Below are 21924 nucleotides of genomic sequence, written 5' to 3' on the forward strand. Positions count from 1 at the left end.
ACAATGTCAAAGAGAAATATCATCAGTTTGTGAAGAAACTGTGTCAGGTTTTTTTTTTTTTCCTGAAATATATAGCTGACTACTTGATTTGATTTAGTTAATTTTAATAGATAAATAATTAGCTATTTTAGCTAATTATTCTAATTCCTCAAGCAGAGCTACCAATATTAGCTAAGTTAGCCTTGTATTGTACTGCATTACTTTACATGGTCAGTTCTTCCTAAGCAGTCTTATTTTCGTTTCCTCACCACAAGACCAATAGGGAGTGAAATGATTCTGTGTTTCTTGGTGTGTAAGTTTACAACTAGAGGCTGTCTGTGGTTTCTGTGGCAGCTTTTATTTTGCGCCATGCTTGCCTTGATTAATCTTGGTTCATTTTATAGAATAAACAGAGTTTGTAGAATTATCCATTTTCCATGTTCGTCTGCACTCCAACAGTGTCCTAAATCATATGCTATAATGTTTTGTAAACACAAGTTTATAGTCAACCTTAAAATGTTTACTCCAGCAGCCTTGTTGTGGTTTACATTTATATCAATCCTCAGAGCTTTGTTTACCACTTTCAGGCTTTTGAAACACTGTATAATGATGAAATTCATGTGTTTTGAGGGTGATCTGTCATACTGAACTCTGTCATTGTTAGGCTTTGGTTGTGAAGGAGTAAACTTGTGACTCTAAGTTGAAGCAGGTTCTTAATGAACTTTGCCAGTTGTTGCCCATCTGTTAGTGGGGCAGGAAAACTAAGTCTATGACTTGCTCTCTGCTTTAATTAAAGTGTCTTGTAGGAAGAGACTACAAAATGCAATCTGGCTGGTCTGCTGGTCTGTGGACACTATGGCAGGAAATACCGGCTGCTCCAGCCTTCCCATCAGCTGGGGTAACAATGGTCACCCTGGCCAATAATTGAATAAGATTCCTCCTTTTGTATAATTCAGGAGCCATCCGCCTCACTTTTTCCCCTTTTTTTCTGAAGAAAAATTAGCTGTTCATTCTCTTATTACATTTTGTTGTGGCTTCTGGTGGGTTGTGACCAGACACAAAGAGAAACTTATAGGAACCCTCCTACATTTTGAGAAATTAGATTGTCTGCTTTCTCACTGAGAACATTTTTGTTTGTCTGTTTTTCTTCAATCTGATCTGACTGATAATTAGTTCTCATATTCTTTTGCTTAAAACAAGTGCATTGCCCAGTGCAGGAATTTTAGAACAGTGGGTGGCTAATCTTTATTGTAACTGTCTCCTGGGAAGGTAGTCTTTGAATCTTTGCTGCTTTTATAGACACAACAACTTTGCTTTCATCTTGTTAGGTTTGTATTCAAATTCAGCATTACTGTGTATATACACTGTCACTGTAATTACATACAAACATGATTTCTGTTTAACTGCGTGGTTAGTTTGGTGGTGTGTAGAAAGGACATATCATCATCACCAGATGCTTCTTCTGTCTGCTTAGAAAGTCAGCTGCTTTGCATGGCACAAAACTCAACATTGACCAAGCTGTTAACATAAAAAAGTCTTTGTTTTAAGCAGTAGGTTTTTAGTCAAAATTGCATCTCAGAGTAATACTTAAATGCCTTTATGTTTTCTATAGTCCATTGCATGTGTAGAGTAGACCGCCTAAAGATAATATGTCAGGCAGATTGAACCCAATCCTCTTCACTGGTATTGTTCTATCATCACAACAGATAAATCTGTCAACAGAGGAGAAAAGTCACAGACTAGCCAAGCAACTCTTGTATGGCTTTCTCAGGAGACAGCCAGGACTAGGCAAGTCTCAGTTACCCCCTTTAATACCATTTGATAAGCTGCTATGAAAGAGCTGCCTTTTTTTTTTTTTTTTCATTTAGCCTTGAGGCTTTTAGGTTGTTGTGTTAATGTGAAGGTTAAGAGAGAGGTTAATCTGAGCTCAGTGAGTGAGACCCAATTGATTAGGCATGGAAATTCCTTGCAACATACAGAAAGGAAGTCATGAGGTCTTGATGCATGTTAACGCAAAAGGATGTTTGTTAATGTTCTTGTCACAAAACCCAAATGATTGCTGAGTGTGTCATCTTCTGTGTGTGTCCAACACCGGAATCAAGGAGCAGTTACCTCAGCAGCAGGCATGAATGACAGATGAAGAGCTTATCTGTAATTTGGTAAAGCGCTTCTCTCTCAATGTGTTCAGACTTGTTGGCAACTTCCCATCTGTGCAACAAAAGCACCGTGAAGTGGCTGGATTTTTGTGCTGTCACAGCAGTGAGGAGTCTGTATCCTCTTTCGGTGGAGTGACCTACAGTGTAACACTCTGTGGTTGTATGCAGAGGGCCCTCCATCAACAGCTCCCCACCAGCTCCGTTCCTCCTGGGCTGCCCAGGCACAAACATGTCTGGTAGTTACTGGATTTGTACTTGTTGATTTATACTGTAGCAACAGCATCTGACCTACAGCCAATTACTCTATCATCAGAGGAGTCAAGGATCTATCTACTTATGTATGTGTTCATAAATCTAGTGCTTTGGAATAATGCACAAAATTATTTATATTGCAACTAAGGATGTCAGCATAATAAAATTTAACAATTTCAGGAAGCAAAGAATTGAATTTAAAGTGGAAAATTTAACAAATTCCTCTTATTTCCTTATCAAGTTCAGAACATAACTTTAAAATGATTACAGACGTGAAGTTATCAAATTTTTACCAATATGCTTGTCATAGAATTCTTGCTGACCAGACGTAATCATATTTATTGCACCATTCTGTGGAAAATTTTGTAGTTTAGTTCTTTCAAAGTCTAGTTTTGAAATTAAGCGATTTGATTTTGCAAGCAATGGATTTGAAAATTTCATTAGCCTCACCAGGTAATTTAAAAAGAACTTTGAGAATGAGAAGAACTCTAAGTGACATTAACCTTCTTTGTCACTGTCTCCAACAGTAAAGTGACCTTTATTTTGTTCATTAGCTGTTATTACCTTGCACTCCATTTATATGGGATGTAAAGCATATGTAATTACTAATTTACATATTTTATAATTAACATACATATAAATAATATTATTCACTCAAGCCAACTTACATGTTGAGAAGAAACAACAACATTCTTCAAATCATATTTACATTTGTCCAAAGTTTGTATAAGGGGGAGTTTACCAGCAATTACAATATATTTTTTATGTATTTACAGCAAAAATGTACTTTAAAATGTTTTGGCATTTGACATCCTTTTGTCCAACATGTTGATGCACAAAGGAATTATGTCCAAATTAAAATGAATAAAAAGCGTTATTTTAACCAAATCACTAGAGGCAAAGCACCACTTTAAGAAGTTTGTTTTGTAATAAAGCCATGCTATTGGTGCAGAACTTTCAGATCTAAAGTAACTAATAATATGAAATTATCTCCTGTAAGCATCTCAGGCTGGACAGTGGTTGAAGGAGAATCGCTGAACAGGATTACAAAATTCTTTAATCACTGCAAATGCTGACAAAGCTGGTGAAGTAATGTTTGTGCAGAATCTTTTTTATTTTTTACTTTTACTGATTATCATCATTATTATCATTATAGATTATGTTAAACGTATAATGTCTTTTTGTAACCTTGGATTCTAAAAAGGTTTTCTTCCTCCTCAAATTGACTTGTTCTTCGTTCACATAGCGTTTTCTCCATTGCGCTTAACTGCGTTGTCATCAGTTGAGACCACCCTGGTGCTAACTGGAGCCTGCAGAGCTTTTGGCTTCCTCTGACACTTGCCTGTTTTGGGGCAGAGTTGTGTTGGGCACATTGAGATTAAACAGCAATATTTTAGGGATCACTTTGTTTCAGATTTCAGTCCCTCACCCCTGTGGAGAAGAAGAGGTTCCCTCCCTGGTGAAAGCCATGTAATCCCCTGTCCAGCGGTTAGCTCGTTGTCCCTTAACTGTACCTCTGTTTCCCTCTGTCCTTGCCTCAACAGAACAATGCAGACCAAGTTGCCTTCCAAGTGGGCGGCGGCCTGTCAGCTCTGGAACACATTCTGCATGTCATCACTGCTGCGTCCACACCCACTGCAGTTACTCGTATTCCTCTCAAGTGAGTACTGTCTCCAAATTGAAAAAGTTATACATTCAAGTATGATACATGGAAATCCACAAAAGCATAAGGTGTGCTTGGATATTTTTTCGATGGTTTAAAATGCAACTCAGCCAAAGAGAGTTTGTGTGCCCTGTATTTTGTTTTAATTTCCTGTTTCAAGCCAGCAGGGTGAGCTGTATCTTAAGCTTATGATTGGTACAATTTTATTTTGGAAATGCTGACCACTCGTTTTTGAGACCACCAGTAATGGGTGAGTGTGGTCTTAGTGAATTAGCACAACATTAAGCTTTGTTTGTTTGTTTGTTCCCCTCAATGATACAACTTTGCTGGGGGCTGCCTTTATGAATGGTCCATGATAAAGGAGTATTTGATTGAGAAGGCCACTAAAATACAGTTTTGTTTTTGTTTTTGTTTTTTCTTTTGTGTTTAATATTTTTTATCTCTCTAGCCACTAAAATCCATATTTTTCTTAATTTTCTTGATTTTAAAGTAACTAAAGGTGTTGCTTTATGGTTAGAGAAAAATAACAGGCTGCTTAAATTGTATATATTTTTAAAATTTTGCATCAACTATGGATTAAATGGCATCACAATTAGACTGCGTTTACACTCTGTATGCTGTCTGACTCTTTGACTGTATCCTGTCCTCACTGCAAACACACTGCTTTATTCCCAATTTGTAATTGTTTATTCAGTTGTATATAGTGATTCACTGTTTGCATTGGCTTAATCTCAATAAATGCTCTGTAAATGCATTAATGAGCAACAGCTCTGCCCTTCTAGAAATGGAAAGCATTTCTGTAACCAATTTATGTTCATTCTTTTCTCTGGGAACAGAAAAAGCACATGTGTCCCATCTATCATTTAGAGTGCAGTGTATTTTTGAGTTGTGGGTCCGACGTTTGCATGGCCTGCCAGTAGATAACCTCAAAGAGGCTACTGTACTCGCAAGTGGGACTCTGTAATGGACTCGAATGGCCTTGCTCTCCCATTCATTAGCATTTACTGGTCTCTGAATCTCTGCTAATGGACAAATGCTTCTTATATTTATAAGGCTTTTAAAGGGCATCACATGTATATTGATTTTTTTTTTTTTTTTTTTTTGTACTCTCTTCTTCAATCATTGCAATCTGGAGAAATTTTAAACTGACTTCTGAATTGGAAGAAATGTTGTACTCGTAAATAGAGAGATTGACTTCTTGTACTATGCATTTGCTGATGTTGTTTGCACATCCTTACCTGGTGTGTCATCTTAAGCACAGACAAGATCTTGACTGTCCAAATATCTTCTTGACACTCTGTCTGTCCGGAGCATAATGCAAAGATTATGCTCATGTATTTTTAGAATTTGCCAGTCCATTCCAACTTTGTAGTCGCGTATGAATAATAATAAAAGAATAGTGAAGTGAAAGATTTACAAAGAAGATCTTAGTCAAATAAGATCCCCTTTGTAAACCTTTCAGCTGGCTAAACAGGTTTGCCTGTGAAAGAGTTTTGGATAATAACTTAAAGGTTATTTTAGTTGTTTGTTGTTTAGAATTGAGCATTATACCTTAGTTTGTCCTGTGCTGCTCATAGTTCTGGACCCCTGGGAGCTCTGCCACATGAGAAGTGAACTGCCAATAAGCTCCTGATGGCCATATTAACCCAGGCCTGTGCAGTCATTCATCCTGAGAATATTCCCAGTGTACAATGTGCTCTTTAGTGTAGTTGCTGTCAAGTTTCCCTTTTACTTACATGTTCAACGTTTCAACAAATAAAGAAAGAAAATGTAGAACAAATAAGTAACTTTAAGTTAAGTTTTAAGATAAGTATTAAACATAGTAAACATGGTAAATATTACTGTAGCCCAGATTTGCCACTTAACAAAAACAAATCATTAATTGTTGTGAAATAGTATGTACAGTATTAACAGCATATAACAATATAAAAAGTTTACAAAAGAAGTGACTAGTTTGAGCATCCATATCAAAATGGGAGCTAAGTCTTAATAAAAACAGCATGTATGTTTTAGCCGATGCACAAGGAGGTTATTAATTACAGCTTTTCCTGTGCTGTAAATACAGATGTTGAACATATTATCCAGACATTGTGTGTGCAAAGTAAGCTGTCATAGACAGTTATAGAGGTCCTTGTTGGACTGATTCAGAGCAGGTATTGCTTTGTGGATGTGGTTTTTCCAAGCTGCAGGTGTCCTCCAGGCCTGGTATCTGTATCCCAGTGATCTTGTATGTGCCTGAGATGATCTACCGAAGAGCTTCCCCATTCAGCTCTCTTTCTCATTCTCTCTCCTTTTTAACACCAAAAAAGTCACCTGCTGACTTGGATGCTGACTTCTTCAGCATCCTCTGAAAAAACAACTTCTGCTCAGATACCTGACCGAACAAGGTTGTGTTTGAACCATGTGATGCCGCTCACTCAGTTAGGCCAGTCTAGTTGGAAGCTGATGATGCAGTGAAACACAAGGACACAGGCTGACTGTCTGCTTATCTCTATCAGTCATCTGAGTGGCTATGTGGCCTAATGGGCTGCTATACAGATGCTAGCCCCAGAGTGCGCTACATTATCTGTTTACAGTGATGCTGCTGTATTGATCACCTCCTCCTACCAGATAAGCAGAGTGATATACGAAAAACGACAGCCGCGGAGATGCTACTGCCATATCTCTCCCTGGGGAGGCCGATTCCATCTTGTTACCATTACATTAATGAGCTAATTCCTCTGTGAGGCTCCGCTAATGTCCTGGCGTAACCCTGTGGTCACTGGAATGTCCAGATCAGAGTTTATACAGCCACTGTCATTAACTTCAGATGAGAGATTATATCTCAAAATGCACAATAATATCCTAAATATTCAGGAACAGGATTAATTTCACTGCACATTTGTTTTAAATAACTTTCAGTTTTTTCTGTAAATCTACTTCAACAAAATGTTTGTGCTGTCATTTTAATTAAGTTGGCTTTTGACTTCTATCTTCCAATAGGTGTCACTGGAGAGGGGAGGATAAGGAAGGCACTTGTTTTCTGCTTGTGAATGGTCTTGGAATGGAATCTCCATCTGCCTTCACACAGCTTAAAAATGTTAAAAGATCAGAGGCACTTATCTATTATGTTTGAATTGACAAAATCTAATGCAAGTTTTCACTGTAAGGTGTTGGTTCTATCCTCAGCTTAAATTTTTCCAAAAAAAAAAAAAAAAGAGAGAGAGAGCAAAGCTGCGAAGGGAACATAAACAGGCAATCTCCAGAGAAAGGTTTAGGAGTCCCTTAACACTGTGTGTTAACCCAATTTGTATTTCCACCTCTGTCTCAGATGACCTGGTGCATCCTGTGAAATCAGACCTGCTCTACCATTGGTTTTATTTCAGGATGTTTTCCACCTTGTGTGTGTGCGTGTGTGTATCTGTACACGTATATGTGTGGACATGCTCTGCTATGTTCTTGTGCATGAAGCTGTGTGACTGCTCATCAGATTTCTCCTCCTTCATACTTTGCCAGTGTGGCACCACAGCTAGAGTAGATGTCTTGGAAGTACTCAGGGTATCAGGGAGATCAACAGCAGACTCAAATTAAATGTCATATAGATGACAGTGAATGAAGGGATTGTTTGACAGCACAAGGAAATGGTTTTGCTCCTCACCTTTTATTTTGGCTTAGGGTTCTTTTTCTTCCCCTGAACACAAATTTACCCTGTATAAGAGGCTGAGACTTAACCTGATCTGGAAGTTGGTCAGATTTCTGCAGTGTTGCTCCAGTCAGGCTTGACTGTGCACATAGGAAACACACAGGGAGGGCAAGAAATGTGAGACATGGGTTGAGGAGCACAGATCCTGGCTGATAACTCAGGGCAATGACAAAAAGCATAAAGAGCCTTTTACAAGCTTGTTGTTCTGTGGTCAACTGCATTGAGAGTTGCCTATTACTATAATAAATGACTTTATTCTGAAAGACTAAATCCATAACTGTAGATTAACCTGTTTAATGTCATTACTTCTTATTTATCATCCCTTCAGTGATGTCTGTATTTTTTGTTTTTTTTTTAAAGCAAGCTATATTGGCTTTTATCCCTTTGCTTGCCATTCGTTTTCCTGAAATTACCAAATATGTAAGCAAGGATAAATAACAAAGTAGGTTTAAATGTTGAAGGTGGCAGCAGCCCCCCCGCCCCCCAACCCCATCAAGCTTCCACTTTATCATGTGTTGGTCTGTTGGCCACCCAGGCAGACACCCAGAAGGCTAGAGGGTGGCGGAGCAGTATCAGGTGTGCTCCATCCTTCTACCACTTGGCCTAATTTCTCTATATATCTTTCTCAATTTACCATTCTTATCAGCATTGACTCCTACTGCTCTACCATTTACAACAATAGTTTTATTTCAAATTTATTTCAAAACAACATTGTTGTAAAAGTTACAGTGTGCTATGTGGAGGTTGCCGAGTGGCTATGGTGAAGCACCATTTGCAGGATGCAGTGAGAAACCCACAATAGCATAGGTGAAGATATGTTGCCAGCCTAGGCAGAGTGAGACATCAGCCCTTGCAAAGTTTTTGTGCAACATGAGACAGTCTGGTGTGGCACTTCACCAAATTGTTCCACAAAATCTTTGGCTCGAGCTGTCATTGAGGGGTATTGAGATAGTGAGATTCCCAGAGAGGGCGTACTATCAGGTGTCATGCTCATCAAGCTCAATTAGGTGGGAGGAAACCAAAGACAAATCTCTGTGATGGTTCATTGTACAAGCTGGTGTAAGGGCATAACTCAAACACAGTCTTTGACAGGCCCCTCATTTGTTCAGAGATGACCAAAGACAGGCCTGATTAGCTGTGTTACAAAGCAATTGCATGCTCATTACAAGATCAGTTGAGTGAGTCAAATGTGAAGCCAAGGGGCCAGAGTTGTCCTGCCAGGAGTAAAGCGATTTAATCACAATATGGCAATCAGGTCAGGGTAAATACAACTAATGCCTAGAATTACATTTCCTAAAACTTAGAAATACACAGTACCTTGTCTATACTGTCAGAACTATTAAGTATATAAATATTAAATTGAGGGGAAAATGTATTCATTATTATATCCATTATACTTTGGCTCTCAGAATCTAAATAGTACAAACCAAATGAGGAAATCACTTCTGCACAGCCAAATGATTAAAAAAACAAACATGAACACTGGCTACAGTATTACTAACCAGGAACGCTCCCCCAAATCATTGCAGCCAAATGCCGAACATATATAAACTTATTTTAAAAATGTTAAACAGGGGCAGAGAGTTTCCTCCATTAACAGAATGATGGTTTTACATTACTAAACATTGTAAAACTTCCAAAAATTTTTTATCATGGAATCAAATGAACATAACTTTCAGCTAATTTGTGTATTAACCCCTGAGTTGCCAGTTTGTTACAGATTGTTACCGCGGTTTCATGAACTCTGGTGAACTCTAATCGTGCATTCCCTCTTCAGTCTGCGAATTTGAAAGTCCAGATTTCAAAGTTTTTTAATTCTTGCGTAATGCATAAATTAAATATCCTGTTATGCACAGTTTAGGGAGGTCCGGGACAGGCTGTTCTGAATACAGTGATGACATATTGACATTTGCAAAAGTCTGATATTTGACTGTGGCACCAAGTCTGAGTTGTGACAAGTGTCATATAAATACTAATAAAGAGCAAAATTACCTTTTCTGGCTGATGTGAAACACCTTTTGATAGTAAAAGAAGTCGGTTCTGCTCCATCATTTTGTCTCATGTGCACCATTTTATTTGCAACAAGGAGATAATCATAAACACCACCACCACCACGACTGAAGGTTTTTTTTTATGACTGTACAACTGTAATGAAAGTCAACTATTACAGTTTGAATTTCATATGAAGTGTGAAGCATGTAATTATACAATTGTATTTGAGGACAGCGCTTTGAGTTGTTTTTGTATTTGCATAGAGGCTGATCTTTGTCTCGTGTCTGCTTCAGTTAGAGAATCAGTCCTGATACTGGATGGCTGCTCACAAAGTATAGTCTGGCTGGGCTCTCATGTAACCTCACCTCTTGCTCTACACCAGCTGTTGTATCAGTGCACTTAACCACTACGACTGGATTTTTTTCCACTGTCTTTATGCTTTAATAGAATTACTGTCAATTTAGCTTGCACACAGTACCGTACCATTTTGCAAGGAAGCTATTTTATGATTTTTAAAGTGCTATGTTATTGTTTTCAGGTGGACGGAAGTAGGCTTTGATGTTAGAAACAAACACTATCTGATCGCTCAAAATATAGTGCCTCTCACATTAACACCACATTCCACGTCTGACAGCTTTACACTGCAATGTCAATAAAGATATACCAAAACAACCAATCCACTCACTAGCAAATGCAAGGCTAAGAATAGAGGAAGTTATTGACAGACATGGGTCTGCCTCTGCCTAATCTATTTCCCTTTACTATGCCATCGTGGTTTAACCGAAAACACACAGCAGATGTGAAGGTTTCAGTAGATATCAAAATGTTTACCAGTTGAAATAAACATGGCCTACTTTAGGCACTGGAGAGGCAGATTCCATTCTTCCAACAAGTAGATAGGACACGCCATTCCGCCAATGGCTAAAATATACAGTTGTCAGAAAATATTAACTGATGAAACAGGGGTGAGGGGGAGTAGCAGTCACAGTAGAATGATTGGTCAGTTATCTGAAGCATTAATCTTCTCTGGGACTTGTTTTAGAGCAGACATAATACACAGGCACGCTGGTTGGCTCAGCACTGGCTCTCTCCTAGGGCAGCCTGGCGGCTGTGAAGAGCTGCTGAGAGGAAAAGTTTTATCTCTCCGGCGGAAATGCTGCACCACCTCAGCCAAGATGGGACTGAGATTGCATCCAGCTTCACTGAAGGTGGCTCTAGTGAGGGGAGTTTCCACATAAGTAGTTGATAGGAGTGTTTTATTCCTCAAATCGGCTTCCTTACTTGCACTGTCAGTGAGATACTCCTTTGACTTGTGAAGACAAACTGCACCCTTAAGGAACCACAAATACAGAAGAGTGTGTTTGGTTTCCTCATGACTGCAGATAGTCATGTCAATGCCCAGGGCTAAGCCTTTACATCTCAGTAGTGGTGTTTCTATAATGAGTTGTAAGGGGAGTATCAGCATGTCTGGTGATTAATAATGGTTTGTCATCTTTCTGTGTTAGATCCCTTTGTGCTGCTGTAAATACCTACTACCTGGCATGTTCTTGCTGCCCCCACAACTGCTCCTATGTGCTGTTTAGCAACAAGATAGCACTTCTCATGGACCTGCTGCTGCATCAGCTAACAGTAAGTCTATGCTTCCCAGCACATGAACACAACCTAATTTGTCGTCACAAACAAAATATTTCTCAAATGGGTCAATATTCTTGCAATTAGTTAGTACCAAAATCAAAGTGAAGCGAAGTCAGTGTAGACGAGATGCAGAGGTTTCATCAAATGAAGAGAGGATCTCTAACAGGTGCGCTTATTTCCCTGTCTTGTTTTCTTCACATTTTTCATTTGATCAACAGTGCTTGACCACAGAGAATGCCCTACCTTTTTTCTGGTGCGTGTTCTTACCACAGTGTAAATAAAAGACAGAGCAAGGCACAGGCCAGCCAGCGAGTCACAAACCATTGCCCAGCCTCTCCACAAATGCCTTATGACTTAGGGAATGCAAGAGCACAGTCAGTCAAGCCGGCAGGCTGCACTGCGGTGACATGTCGGCCCATATCCTTCAGCACTCTGTAAGGAGGACTGTAAACATCAGGCCACTCCAAACATCGAATGGTGGCGGCTCACTGGGGCCGCCTACACTCCCAACACAGACAGGACAAGGCACAGACACAGGGTTGTGGTACATGCATGAACTCTACTGGGGCTTCATTCTCCGGTGCAGAGTTCCTATCCGAAGCAGTCATATTTCCTTAGGGCATACAGGGAGAGGTTAGGCTGTATGTTTCAGTTTATATAAAACATATCTCAGCAGCTGCTCTGCTGACTGACATATCCAGCAGCACTGCAGGAGACAAACTAACTGTTCTCCATGTGTTCAATGCAGATTAGGAATTTGGCTCAACAATTACCCATGCTCTTACCCTCTTTGATGAGTTGTGATTTAATTTACAACTGTTAGTGTTTGCATGTGTATGTCTATTTTCTGGTATGCGTGTGCATGAGCAATAGAGTTAAGCAATGGGGGTCGTGCTGCCATATGAGCATGTCCCCTTTTAATTAGATTTGTGGAGAATGTCGGTGGATTTACCTATGCTGTCAGCATTCACTCGAACCATTAGACCAAATGGAGAGCTTTAACTTAACAAGGTTCTCCATGTTTAACAGCAGCACTATATTTTAAGCCCAGACTTTTGCTTATTTGTTTTGGGAAGTTTGACTGGAAATGTGAATAAGGAAATTGCTCTTCCATCTACACTGTCTTTCTTTCCTCTGCAGCTTTTTTTATTTAAGCCTTCATCTTTTTGGGATAAGGCTTGTTCATATTACACCTTGTTGGCACCATTTGCAGCTTGCATGGCTTAAGAAATACCTCCATTATATATCGTTACTGTAGCCATCGAATATCACAAAGATTATACTAAATTGTGTCTTAAAACTGGTTCATAATCAGTCATAAAATGGTTTAATTTTGCAGCAATGCAGGCAGTGTCAACAGGTCTTTAACATTAGCTTCTGCATTGAATGGTTTCTAATGTTAATGCTGAAGATTAAATTGTTCTGTTTTTGTTTATTTATCTGCACTTAAGTTTTTGTTTTTGTGTAATAGCATTAAGATACTCTGAGTCTTTTGACATTGCCTTTTGGGGTTTATCAAAGATCTTATAATGGAAATATCACTAAACTTTCTTTATTCTTACAGCTGTATGTACCAGATGAGGATAAGTCAATTTTTGGGCGCAGTGTGAACAAACAAGTCTTTGAGGGCTTGACAACAGGCCTCCTGCAAACCATTGCTACCATCCTCGGGTCCCTGTGGCCACATATTTCAGAGTCTGGACAAGGTGAAAACATACCGATTTCCTCCCCAGATGCCAAGGTCAAACTCGCCACAGAGTTCTTCAACACTCGCACACAAGACTTAATCAGGTATTTTCCTTCTACTGCTCTGTGCTACTCTCACCCTACTTCTCTTCCTCCTACATGGCACCTCTTTTTCTCATCTCATGACCTTTTTACCTCCTCTAGTACTTCCCTCCTCCACTCCTCTTTACTGGGTTGAGAGTTGGTCAACATCTGATTTCCTCAACAGCATGCCTTATGTAAAGAATAGGCTGACAAAGTGTCAGATCTCTTGGAAATGGTCCAACTGGTGTCTTGTTAGAATGGGAGTTGTGTTAGAATGATGGTGTATTCTGGCATCCATCCAGCTTGTACTTTTTTCCACACATTCAGTGCCACATTTCAACTAAAGTTAGTTCTCGGGGGGGCAGCGAAGTAGCATAAACAAAGAGCACTCCCAAGGCTTTGAAACGTCCCCTTGAACCTGGTGTTTAAGCTAGCCTTGTAGGTCTGGCCTGTAGGAGTTGGTCCTGTGTTGGAGAAATGTAGTCTCTGAGGAAAGGCAGGCCCAGCATGATGAAGTCTTGTAGAAGAGTGCAGTCTTTCCACCATCCCTCCCACAAGCAATGATTCATCTGGACGTAGCAGCTGCACAGGCCCACCACTCTCATCCACTGACTCAGTCGTAACCCTGGAGACAGGAGGGATTGAGAAAAATGGTATCGTCAGACTGGTAATCCCGAGTACGAGCTCAAGATTTACCTAAACTGCCTTGTATAATGTATATCCTTTTGAGGAAGGACAAAAGATCAAAACATTTTTAGCTTTTGCAACACTCTCCCATTATACGAACCCATATATCACATAGGCAGCAATCACCATTTCCTTTCCTATCATCAGCTTTTCAGTTTGGCTTTCAGTGCTTTTAGTTTCCTTTTATTGTCATTAATTCTTTCAATCCATGCTCAAGTTATGAGATGCAAAGGAGTAAGTTTGACCACCAAGATAATTGCCAAACAGAGAGCAGGCATTTAACAGATCACTAAGTGTGAAGACTGATCCTTTCAACGTAAGTAAAGCTGTGGAAGAGGATCAAGTCAAAACAATGGAACTTGGTTCAAGTGTCAAATAACTGGTAGTTGAAAATGGTCATAATAACCTGCGTTTCGAGGACCTTGGTGAGTGACAGCTCTTACAAAAAAGGTGTGTGAAAGAAGCAAAGAGTTAAGACTTTGATAAAATAGGGAGCTCTGGCTTCACAGTGACCATATCAGTGACTTGAAAGCCTTGATTGGCAGCTGTAGCGCTTGCCAGATTTTCATAAGCTGCTAGTGCCTGAGCTGAGCCCAAAGGTGCAGGCATACTGGTGTTATGAGAGGATGGCCCCAGGGTCAGCAGACTGTCAAGGGCCCAGAGCTGGGCTGGCACAAGGGCCAAAACAGTCATCTAATGACACTATTAGGAGTGATTTGTGGCTGAAGGAATACAGGGAACGTGATCATGAGACCTGTCATTGGCAAAGACAAATTGGAGATATCACAGTAATAGCAGGGGGTGGAGGGCTTAGGTGAGGTATCCGCTTTCGGTTGGAGTGCTGTGAAAGTATGCACAGTAAAGGCCTATGTTTGCCTCCGGTGTGTTGACCTTTTCACAAAGGAAATCACCCATGGTAAATCTTTTTTAACATGTAGTAAAAAGAAATCTGTTAACCACTGCATGTTTTTTTTTTTTTATCAGTTTTGTTTATTTATTTTTATTTTTTTTCTGCTTCTTCTTGTCTTGCAGCTATGTAGTAAACATGGGTCTGATTGACAAGTTGTACGGGTGCTTCCTGTCAGTCCAAGGTCCAGTAGATGAGCACCCTAAGATGTCTTCTTTTCTCCAGCAAGCCTCAGCTCTACTGCACAGCATGTGCAAGCTGTGTTTTGCTGTAACTGGACGGTGAGCATGTCACTTGATTACACATGTCAAACATCTATGTGATCTCACACAGACTTCTCTCCCAGTCACTGTCAGGTCTTTAAAGTCACAAGGATCCACAAAGACGGGCTCACATTTACTCAAACAAAGATTCTGGCTCCTCAGCAATCAGCCAGCAGGTCATCTCCTCCAGCCAGCTCCCTTGCTAAGCTGTCGTTACTGCATATAGAGATAGGTATCTACTTGACCCAGTGCTCTGTCACTCACCATAAACCGTAGCCTGCAGTGTGGGGGAGCCCACCCACATGTGCTACAGTGACCTCCACTCAGGGAGGTTCAGTGGCGCCGCTGACAGAGGCTAAGCACACAGACATTCTGAGGGACATCAGCACCACAATTCCTCACTTAAAAGGAAAATAAATGTTGACTATGGTAGCAGGGAAGATGTGCTTTGATGTCATGCATTGCAAAAAAAAAAAAAAAAAAAGCTGAAAGGAAGTAACTTTGATGTATTTCATTCTTATACTAAAAGTAGGTAGCAATGGAGCCCTAACAACCTCGCTGTCATGGCTTTTTCATCCATTATACTGCTGTAGCTCGTCAGCTGAAAGGTTCATCAGTATCACTGACCATCTGCTTCACACTGGAGTGGCAGAGGATATCTGGCTACAGTAGAACTATGTTTGTCACTGAATATCTGTGAGAAAACAGTGTCTCACATTGCATGTGTAATGACACCAGTGTCCTGGGCAATACTGCAGCCAGCAAGCAATGTTCTGGCCCGATACTCTGTCAAATTTAAGAATGCTCAATGGGCTTGTAGAATATTTTGGCCATGCCAGTTGCTGTGTCAGGGGATTATAATGGCATTAGGAGGCTGTGTTCTTGCCTAGCAGCATATTTTACACAGAGCCTGTTGGCTAACATCAGGTATCAGCATGCACTGTAACTTCCATCCAGAGGTCACACACCCTCCATTCTGTGTGGCTACAAATCATAGCTTTTGCTGCTGCACTAGTCTTAAATCGTCGGTCTGTGCTAGCTTAGGGTTTTCTTCTGCATGGCAATTCAATTGCTTATTTTTTTTCCCCTGGGGTTCAGTTTGTTTGTTTATTTTTGTTATTCTATTTTCTAAGTCAATAATGCCTTAACTCTGAGTGTGTGACTGTCTATTTTGTTTTGTTTGGTTTGTTCAGATTTGATTCACCACCTGGATGATCTTTCTTAACTCTATCCAATACTCTCTGTTGGGCTTTGATTAAATGCACCAGAGCAGACATCAGACATCAATCACAATCTGCCTTCTTGGAGTCACTTCCATGAGCTTTATTATTACATTTGCTGTAGTTGGAGTGGGGGCCGAAGAGCAGAAATTGAAGGTCTCTTTTAGCTGCAACCAAGCAGACTGCCAGTGACTTTGACCAGTTAGGTCAGTAAAATAAAACATATTGAAAGCCCTGTCATTGCAAAGAAAAAGAGGTTACTACATAAATAAAAAGAAGCATGTGAAGATCAGAAGACAAATTTAACAGGAGCTGTGATCTGATATGTCAATAAGCAACAGCTTTTAAACTTGGGATTCTTCCACCCCAGGCAGTAGGTTAAACACAGTAATGTGGCTGTGCTAACAGGGTATTATATCTTATCTAAAGGGAAAGTTATCTCTACACTCTTGTCTGCTGAATAAATCTGCTAGCTACTAAGGCTCAGATTGTTATTTGGGTCATCAGCACTGGATGAAATAATAGTCACTTTGGTTAGTTCTCTTCTTTTTGTGCTTGACTACAGCAGCAGAACAGCACAAAATAAAGACACTATTGCTATGTACTGTCTCTTGGTATCATATCTGTCTGTACTACCTAATAAAACCTTCCAGTTATTTCGGGTTTTGCTGACTACTCATTTCCCGTCTCTTTCTCTCCAGTGCTCCCAGTATTTTTGACAATAAACGTCAGGACCCTACTGGCTTGACGGCTTTGTTGCAGTCTACAGACCTGGTGGGAGTGGTACACACCCTATATTGTATCCTGCTGCACAGTTTCTTACCAGAGTCTGCTTCCCAGAGTCAGGAACCCTACGGCCCTGGGGTCATCCAGGTGGCTTTGCAAGGCATCCGCTTCCTCAACAGTTTTGCCCTGCTTGACCTATCTGCCTTCCAGGTATTCATAATTAATCCAAAATATATTTTTCTTTTCCACTTGTCTTCATCTAGCACATTTTATGCAGTGGTGTCACAAGGTTAGACGTGGACAAATTTTATTTATTTATTTATTTATTTATTATGGGGTGGTTGTAGTTTTGAAACTGATCTTTGCATGTTTTTCTCTATTCCTAATCACAGTCTCTAGTTTTTAAATAAATGGTCAACAATTTGCATAACTTGTCCCTCAAAACGCATCATGGATCTGGATCTAATAAAATTGGATACATGATGAAATTGATGCTGGTTCCTTTGTTAAGAGCTATTAGAAGAGGAGTTACTCTCCTCAGGACAAAGCTGACCTGCCGACATAAACACAGGTGCCCTTTGACCCCAGGTCAGTTGTCAGGGTTGAACAGAGCCCGGTGGGTCACCCGTTAGGATGTAGCGCGGCTGATTAGCACTGTATGCTCGGCCGTACATTACCCACCATGAAGAGGAGAGGGCGACAGCTTCACTGTGCTAAGTCACCATGTAGACGGAAAGGCACGAGAGCAAGCGTTAATTATTTTAATGTCTCTCAGTAAGTACTTTGAAGCAGCTTCCTCTCACTGACCTGCCACATTCAGGCAACTCAAAACAGCTGGAAATGAAAGCTTTTCACTGCCGAAGTTTTATGAACATTTTAAATAATGTTTCTTTTTTTGGCCGGAAGTTGTAATCACCTTGTGTTTCACATTAACTAACTCCACAGACGAATACATATTTTAGTGGATGATCAGAATTCAGGATGCGAATTCACTCCTCTGCCACGTCAGCTACTAATAATGTGTTTAGCGGGGAAAAAGTAATTTGCCGTATAAAATATTGCTTTGGTTGCATGTTGGCAGAATATGCTGCAGCAAATCTGTGAATGTTGGAAAAGGGGAAACAGAAGTTCACATTCAAACCAGAAATTCTCTTTTCCTTCTTTGCTTTGTTTTTTTCCTACTTGCTCTTTCAAACAATGGCATTCTTTTAAACTCCAATTTTATTTACTTGTGTTTTTTGATGTTATAACATGTTTTTGTTGGACAGGTGCATACATGTTTAATATTTTCTCAAGTATGGATGTTAAAATGCTAACACGCCCAAACTTCCAGTAAATCATCATGATCTTATGGTGCTCTGTCACACTGACATGTTTAATAAGTACTATTCATAAGTTGCTCCTCGCATCTCATAAAGGAACAAGATTGGGGTCTTTTTTAGTGGGACCCCACTTGAATTGCTTACACTCTTATACCACATATGTTCCCACTATCAAAATATGTGGCCTGTTATTAGCCTACAGCCATGTAGACGCAATGATACACAATATATTGTTATTTTCCCATGATAAAATGCACACTAACATGCTTTGTTTGTGATCAGTCTGTTCTAGGAGCTGAAGGCCTATCTCTAGCGTTCAGGCACATTGTCAGCTCTCTGCTCTGGTACTGCTCCCAGCATTCCTCTGAAGAGCTGCTGCATGAAGTCATCATCTGCGTGGGATACTTCACCGTTAATCACCCTGACAACCAGGTAAAGCAGCTGAAACCTGAACAAATTCTTTTTCTTTATGGTCTCACAATCCCAAACTTCAAAAATCCAATTTTTTTTTGTAGCTCACAATTGTATTTGTTAATAATATGCCTACTCGTTTTATTGATTCATTAATTTATCAATTAGCTATGAAAAATTTCAGTTTTCCAAATGATTCCAATTTGATCCAAATTGGTGCATTTTACTTGTCAGACCAATGGTTAAAAAATAAAAAATAAACGTAATAATAATTTTAAAAAGAAATATTTAAAAGGATGCTATCAAATTTTATTTTACAAATTACTTCAATGCTAACTCTGAATTAATTTTGATAATAAATGACATACTGACATATTTTCCATATCTGCAAATTGCTTGTTTTATCTGAGTAATAGTAACTGTCCATTTCTTATCATCTATAACTTTAGAAGAATTAGGAAATAATAATATTCCAAGCTGAAAAAACAGCTTCCATATTTTTTCTGTTAATCAATTAATGTTTTGTTCTAGCTCTGGTTAACATTTAACATTTAACATTTAACATTTAACATTTAACAAAAATCTATTGCTACAATTGTTATATTTTGAGTTATGTCAAACCACAATGGTTTAATTTCAACACCACGCGTTGCCTTTAATGCTTTCCATTATAAAAAGCCACTAATTCAGTTAACACGGCTGGGTAATATCATCTTACTTTTGTTCTACTCATGTATTAGATTAAGGGTGTAGTTTGGTAATTGTAACAGAAAGCACCTGTTTAAAGATTCATTCCTTGGCACCTTCCTGCTCTTGGTGTGTGTCTCATCTTTTGTTCCACAGAGCGACCCATTGTTCCTGCCTGGTAAAGCAGGGCTTCGTGCTTGCCCCAGTATTACAACTACTTAGGGGGCTCTATTGAAGTGAGCAGGATGTGATGGAGCACACTTGGCTGCTGTGTAATTGGCTGTCATGCATGGCCCGTCTACTGGGCCCCTGATTAGCCATGCTACAGTTGGCTGGCCTTTGATTACGTTAAGCCTGACCAACACAGGCAGCAGCCACAGCTTCCCTCTCAAACCTCTGATATGTCATTTAAGTCCACACAGTAACAACCAACCCCTATCACAACAATTTATAGGCTGATTACTGATTTTAATTTGCCAGATTTTTTCCTGCTAATTAAAGGTTCCTCTTTCAGTCTATGGCACTTAAACTTTACTCTCTGCTGCAATCCAATTTAATTATTATGATTTACGGAATTTGCATTTGTTGGTCATTGCAGCTCCAATTTACATATTAGATCAAATAATTAAATGGACAGATGATTAAATTAAGGAAGTGGCAGTGGCAGTCTTTGTACACCCACATTGACATTGGAAGAGTAGACATGATTGACTAAATACATTTGCTTGTTAATTTGATGCAAAATCTGTCATTTGTACGCAGCCTGTCTACTGCCAAGACCAATCTTAATAGAGAAAAACACCAAAAATATTTCACCTAGCTTTACTTTAAGAATTTCATTCTGAGAAAAAAACATCTGAATAGATTGTTGGGAAACAAGATCCTGCAAAACCTCCAGAGTTTATCTTTGCCAGCGGTCCAGTTCCTGGAATGCGTCCATTCAGTTCCGCACAAAGATGGATGGCGTTAAGGAGAATATTTAGAGCAGCTTGAGCTTCTCTCAAACTAATGTAAGCATTGGCAGAACACAAAAGCAGCCCAACCCAAGGCCTGTGCAGTTGTGGAGACTGCTGATTCACTGTCAGGACACCACCAGCTTTTGTTTATGTTTATGAATGTATATAAGGCAATCTCCTTCTGTCTCTCTCTCTCTCTCTCTCTCTATATATATATATATATATATATATATATATATATATATATATATATATATATATATATATATATATATATATATATATATATATACACACATACACACACACACACACACACACACACACACACACACACACACACACACACACACACACACACACACTAACTTTGCAGCAACATATGTAGTGATGTATTCCCTCTGCTCCAAGGGCATGAATAATTCACTTTGTGGCACCAAAAGAGTGACATATGTAGGCTTGTGTGTTTTTCTAGTTTGTCTGCTGATGGGGGGCCACTGAGGCATTTGGCCATATGCTTCATTGTCTCTTGGGTGCATCTACAGAGACCGTTCTGCAAAACAACTAGAACAAATAAATCCTACTTTGTAAGTGGCGTGTAACTCTACTTCCTTCTTCCCTGAAGAGATATTAACCAGTAATCTCCTTGTCTCTAAATACAATGAATCAGTTGTGATTCATCTGCAGTGATGATCTGTTGAATCTTTGAGCTGACGGGACTGTAATTTTGAACTGTTGACATGTTAGTCCGGCTGAGGCTCACCTGCTTTTTTAGAAAGACACAAGCAATTTGAGAGTGTGGAAATCTTAAGAAAGCTTTGCTTTTCCTTGAGTACATGGAAAATTGCCCCACACATGCGAGCCCCCCCCACCACCACCAACACACACCCATACACCCGCACACACTTACACAGTAGTGTATGGCATGGTCTTTTAATGTAATAGGGTACTTTTCCCTGTACATGACTCTTCTGTACTTATATTTCATAAACTGTTTTCTTTATACCAGTAAGCATCTCATGAGCAATGGACATCTCTGGGCCTAACATCCCACACACCTCTCCAAAGCTCAGCCTTATCAGTGGGGTCACTCCTCTTCTTCCCATTCTCAACAAGGGCGTTTCCTCTGCCCTGCAGGCCCAAGCCAAGCTTTAGGCCTGTAATTCCTGTTAACCTGATGTTGAAACGCTCACTTCAGCAGTCCATTACTGCCAAGACAACCAAGCCCTCACTGCCTGCAGGGTAAAGGCAGCTCCTGCAGACCATAGGGAGCCAGTGCTGGGGAATGCACACTCTGTATCATCCAGCAGAGTAAACAGAGACAGGGAAACACAGACATACACACTGCACTGACTGGCAGGAGAGCTCCTGATTGTTAGCTTGGTAGATGATTTACACTCTCCTTCAAGGGTGAACGCAGGTCCAACTGACTCAGAGTGAAGCTGAGGATGTTTCAATCCATGTAGACCTTTCAATGAAGGGTTTCCATCTGTCTTTAAAGCTGTTGTCAGATCAGCTTCAGAGCAGACTTATCCGGAGTTCAATTTGGGATGAAATGGCAGCGTCAAGTTATGGAGATAAATAAAGAGTTATTAGGCTTTATTGTGTGTACAGCA

The 21924-nt window shown here is 39.8% G+C and overlaps 1 protein-coding gene across 3 annotated transcripts in view; it reads left to right on the forward strand.

The window, feature by feature from the left end:
* Positions 1–21924, forward strand: part of scaper (S-phase cyclin A-associated protein in the ER) — a 53333-nt gene that overhangs the window by 26732 nt on the left and 4677 nt on the right. For all 3 annotated transcript variants that reach the window (XM_029523341.1, XM_029523343.1, XM_029523342.1), the window contains 6 exons: positions 3932–4047; positions 11230–11353; positions 12924–13150; positions 14849–15004; positions 16908–17142; positions 18537–18686. In XM_029523341.1, coding sequence (XP_029379201.1) covers positions 3932–4047; positions 11230–11353; positions 12924–13150; positions 14849–15004; positions 16908–17142; positions 18537–18686 — 1008 coding nt within the window. The remainder of the gene's footprint in view (positions 1–3931; positions 4048–11229; positions 11354–12923; positions 13151–14848; positions 15005–16907; positions 17143–18536; positions 18687–21924) is intronic.

The sequence above is a fragment of the Echeneis naucrates genome, chromosome 16, assembly GCF_900963305.1.
Source record: "Echeneis naucrates chromosome 16, fEcheNa1.1, whole genome shotgun sequence".
Lineage (NCBI taxonomy): Eukaryota > Metazoa > Chordata > Actinopteri > Carangiformes > Echeneidae > Echeneis > Echeneis naucrates.